The sequence below is a fragment of the Coffea arabica genome, chromosome 1e, assembly GCF_036785885.1.
Source record: "Coffea arabica cultivar ET-39 chromosome 1e, Coffea Arabica ET-39 HiFi, whole genome shotgun sequence".
Classification (NCBI taxonomy): domain Eukaryota; kingdom Viridiplantae; phylum Streptophyta; class Magnoliopsida; order Gentianales; family Rubiaceae; genus Coffea; species Coffea arabica.
Window position 1 is genome coordinate 34,153,884 of NC_092311.1, and position 5,164 is coordinate 34,159,047.

The following is a 5,164-nucleotide window of genomic DNA, read 5'->3' on the forward strand; positions in this document are numbered from 1 at the left end:
TACTGTTTGGTGTATCAATTTTTAAGAGTGAACAAATATTTGGTACATCAATTAGCACCATTTTGTAATTGCAAGTTACTGCTCATCATTTAAAAAGTTTTCTAATAGCTATTTTTATTAATTAGTTATTAACAGTTAATTACTACCCTAATTACTTAATTGCTAGATGTTAGTTTCCAACAAGACATAATATCTTAGTGTATAAGAGTAATTTTCCTCCAATAAAACACTATAAAGGAGGTTAGTATTATTTTGCAAATCTCAAGGGAGGCGAGTGAAATTGTTAGAAACCTCAAGAGAGGTTTGTGAAATTAGTCTAAAAATAATAGAGAGACACAAGAGTAGCACGACAATTTACTATGCCACAGAATTCAAGTGACAAGGACTGGCTTTGAGAACGATCCGAATGGCTACCTTTCTGATCTAAATGCCTATCCCTAAACAACATGTATATGCAAAGATAATAATGATTTGGATAACATTTTTGTCTTAATCATCTGATTACCTGTCACATGCAGGGCTAAGCTAATGATATGCCATTGGAACTTGTAAGGACTCAGCATAATTAAAGATAAATATGACATTAATGTCAATCTAATGCAGAGTCTACAAATTCAAACTGGTGCCAGGGCATATGATGAAGTATAAGATGATGACAATTTTATGGATGGAACATGGATTGAAAATTTTGGTTTCAAGACAAACTGAGAATTCAAGGGACAAATAAAATATATGTAAATTTTGTTAATTTTTTTTCTTTTTATAGCTATACAAATGCAACAGAGAGAGGATGAGAGCAGGTCCAAATTGTGAGTACAAAATTGTCATACCATCATGACTCGCATAGAAACTATCAGTGATCTAATACGGTTAACAAACCACTGAGCCTAGCTCCCTAGCTACTAGAGAGGGATTTAAGTTCTTCCTTGGGTTGTAGATGGCGGGTTCAAATTTCACCTGTAGCCAAAAAAAAATCCATAGCACCTTCTTTGGTCTAGTCAGATTTGCATATCTACTAGTTCCTAATACACAAACCTCCTTAGGCTCCCTCTCTCCTATTTTGATAGTTTTAGTTTTTTTTTTTTCAAATAGTTTGAAAAAATTAATTAACTTTATCTAAAGAGTGGATCTACTCTATTATTTTCCTAAAATACCCCTTACATTAATATTAATAGTATAACTAAACATTATACCTTTACATTAATGGCAACAACAATATTGATGAAAAGTTGCACCATTCAAGACATGAATCAAAACAATTAATGAATAAAGTAGGTTATATTCACTGATAATAAAGTACATTAAATAAGGACCTTTTAGAGAGGTTAAAAGCTAACTATATATTTTAACTGAAAAGTAAAATATAATTTGGGATGGATAAAAAAAGGAAAACAAGAATATCAAAATGGAAATGAGAGAATAGCATTTAGACAAATTCTCATCAAGGGTTTTGCGTGTCATTATCAGCAACAATTAGAACTCAAATTTAACTCGCTAATTGTATATTATGTAGGCAAAAGTATAAGGTTCTTTGAACTCGACTTATTTTTAACAAGTAATGGAGGCACAAGCAATTAGTAAGACCTTAGTTATACAAGGCCACTTTCACAAAAAGCCGAAGTTAACATGCTTACTCTCATTCTTTTGGATTAGAGTATTTAACACTGGAAGTAAGGACAGCTCTGTTTGAAAAGGGAAAACTAAAATAACTAGGAAAAAAAAAGATATAATTATGGGTATAATTAAGGGTATTTCTTAACACATTTAACATTCACCTAACCTGCCATATATATACACATACTAGTAATTGTCATCTTCTCTTGAATTTATATACTTTTTCCATTTAATATTGTCTGCCCTCCCTTTGTATTTATTTAATTTTCCTAATTAATTTTATATTTTAAAAAATATAACACCTAATATATATCTTAACGGTTGCCCTATAGACAAACCCTATAATGAACTTCATTTATCTTAAAAAGGAAAGCAGATTTGTGAGTAAATAACAGAAGGATTTAAATAACGCGAGGAAAAAATTGGCACATCTACTAGAAGTTTCATCTTAGATCTAGTATCTTTTTTTTCTGTCGACAGATAGAAACACACACACCCAATTAGATTAGAAACACTCAAAAGGTTAACGGTTAGAGGACCCAGCTAAGAGTAATCTAAGGAGGACCCACAAGAAACCCACATCTAACCAATTGGTAACTGAACGAGAGCCCTATAGACCTTAAAACCCAAGTAAAAGACCTAGGTTGAAGACCCACAAGAGTAATCTTGGACCTAGTTTCCATTTGGACAAATAAAATTGTTTGGACATACAAAACCCCACTTTACATTCCCCCATGGATGTTCACATGGAGCTCTCTTACTAGACCAGTCCAAAATAAAGTTTCTCCACAGTTACCTTATAGTGGCAAAATTAGTAAGTTACACACTCAGAATCCTCTATCCATCGAAAACTAGTCCCTAGCCCAAATAGTTGTAGTGTTCGTAAGAAAATTGAAATTGAATTTGTGACTGAGTAAAAAATGGAAGGATTTAAATGACAAGGCATAAAATTAGGACGCTTAGCTTATTATGGCAATAATATTTCTAGGTGATACTCAGAATCCTCAATGAACTGAAACCGAGATCCTAGCCTAAATTGTAGGGCTTTACTTTCAAAATTGTCCTTTTAAGTCTCTCTACGGATTGAATTGGCTCATAAAACCTAGCACAGTCACATAAACTTTGAAGCAAGAATTTCTTCAAAACAATATACGAAAGAAAAGAAAAGTTCTTGGGAGTGAGTTTAACATTGGGAAAGGAAGATGGCAGAACTCCCAATTGAGATAGTGACTGACGTACTATCAAGGCTTCCTTTGAAAGCCCTCTTCAGATGCAAGTGTGTCTGCAAGACATGGTGCAACTTACTATCGGATTCTTGGTTCGTGAAATTGTGGGAAACTAAGTGGAGAAAACTCCGTTTCTTTTACGTACAAGATCTAGCATGTTCCCGTGATGGAAATCGTTGTACCCACCAATTTACATCCGCAGATGAAGAAGTTCGTAGCATTGTGCAAGAATTCACCAAGGAAGGAAAATACTATACGAGTAGAGGAAAACACTATACGGGTGGAGGACTGAACATGGTGTTGGACCCTGCAACGGCCTATTGTGTATTTACAAAATATACTCTTTATGGGGGATAATTGGGCCTTTTTATTTATGTAATCCTATAACTCACCAATTTGTAATCCTCCTAGAGTGCTCTCCACAAGCATGGGGTCATGCAATTGGTTTTGGACATGTACCTTCTACGGGAGAGTACAAAGTTGTGAGAATATTCACTGCAGAATTTGTGCACGGAGATGACATAGACGGTGATTTCGGTTGTGAAATCTTTAGCATTAGACATGAAGGCAATTATTATTCATCATCAGATTCTTGGAGAGTCATTAATCGATCCAAGTGCCCATATCCAATTCGTAGTACCGCTATTTTTGTTAATGGACGTCTTTACTGGGTAGTCAATACTGACTGTCCTTTTCCACCAGATCATGATAATGCCATAATATTCTTCGATTTGGCTAGTGAAAATTTTGGGTATGTCCCCCATCCTCCAGATTACCAGCATGAACAAGAAAGTTCCATTTATGTGTTGGATCTGGCAGGTACCCTTAGCCTACTTAACTTGGATGAAAATCTGATTCGACTATGGATGCTTGATGATTATGACAAAGGCGTCTGGACCGAAACACATTACATCATGTTAGACCCTCTGCCTTGGGAAGACGATATAAGCTTTAAATTTATGGTGGGCAGGGAATTACAGATGGCACCTTGGCATTGTAAATACAGACTCTACTACAACATTGACACGCGAACTTTTAGAAGAGTTGAAAAGCCTGAGCCTGCAGGATCTCATGGGTGGACTTTTAGATACTACTGGGAAAGCTATGAAGATCTGATGGAAAATCACAAAGTACTAGCATTATGTTAGGAATCTTGGTATTCTTTTCATTTTTTTTCCCTAGTTTATCTACTTCTGCTTGTACTTTTTTTTCCCTCCTTTATGAGGATAGCAATACACTTTTTTCCTTGGTTAATATATATTTCAATTCTTGTATTCATAAATATTTTTGCCAATTTACTTACAGATCATAGAGACAGGAGTTGAGTTTTCTAGCTGGCCGCAACATAGGTAAATTGCATATAATTCCTTGCGGTTTTTCATGTACGCACATGACTTGCATATAATCCGCTATGTTTTCTATGGTTTAGAATTTTATGCAAACTCAAGAAAATCAAGGAAAAACTTAAAACAAAAAATTATTTGAAACGAGAAATAAATCAATACTTCAATGTATTGTTCCATTATTGATCCAAATTTTGGAGTTGACAACTAGATAGACAGCCAAAGTTTTTATCTATCTTTAGATACCCAACACCCCTTCTTCATTTGCTGGCCTTCTCCTTAGCATGCAGACCAGAAAAGTAGCCCTTAGGATCGTTCTCAAAGCCAGTCCTTGATATATATGCTCCATCACCACCAGGAGCCTTCATCAGATCATTGTTGCCACCTTTGTTAGTCCCACCACCACTGCTATTGCCACCACCAGCTCCTGCACCTGCTCCAGTTTCTTTGCCACCACCAGCTCCGGCACCTGCTCCAGTTTATTTGCTGCCATTTTTGTTATCCATCCCAAATGCCCTTCAACCTTAATCGCTAAAAGAATAGTGGTAGTAGCAGCGGATAATAATTTTGATGCTGATGTATGTGAGGACCTGAGAATTTTCCGAATTTCTAGGCTTTATTTTATTTAATTGCACACTTTTATACCTTTTCTTTATTAGAAAATTCCCCAGATAATTTTTATGAGAAAAATATAGTTTTTAAATTATTTTTCTAGTATAAGTTAGTTCATGTGAAATTAAAAGTGTATATTGAACGTGGGACCCACTAGTGCGAAAAGTTCGGAAAAATTCGGCCAACTAGGTTAAGTTTTGGATACTGGATTTAATTTACCGGGTGTTAAGAGATAAGTAGAGGATGCTAAGTGGATTGGTATAAGAGAGACAAAAGTTAGGCAAGCATTAATGAAGGTGACAAGTGTCACCATGGGATTTGGTCTTAAGTAAGACCACTATTCACCTTTTGTCCAATTGACCAAATAAA

The 5,164-nt window shown here is 35.1% G+C and overlaps 1 protein-coding gene across 1 annotated transcript; it reads left to right on the top strand.

Moving 5' to 3' along the window:
• Window positions 1-2,816: 2,816 nt before the first annotated feature.
• Window positions 2,817-3,988, top strand: LOC140016774 (putative F-box protein At1g53550). Its single transcript, XM_072070575.1, has 2 exons — window positions 2,817-3,099; window positions 3,252-3,988. The coding sequence occupies exons 1-2, from the start codon at window positions 2,817-2,819 to the stop codon at window positions 3,986-3,988; spliced, it is 1,020 nt and encodes a 339-aa protein (XP_071926676.1).
• Window positions 3,989-5,164: the final 1,176 nt, after the last annotated feature.

Bases quoted from the DNA above. Each gene is read 5' to 3' on its own strand.
- LOC140016774 (XM_072070575.1), top strand. From the start codon at position 2,817: ATGGCAGAACTCCCAATTGAGATAGTGACTGACGTACTATCAAGGCTT. The intron at 3,100-3,251 runs GTAGAGGAAAAC...TAATCCTCCTAG, and splicing joins GGAAGGAAAATACTATACGA to AGTGCTCTCCACAAGCATGG.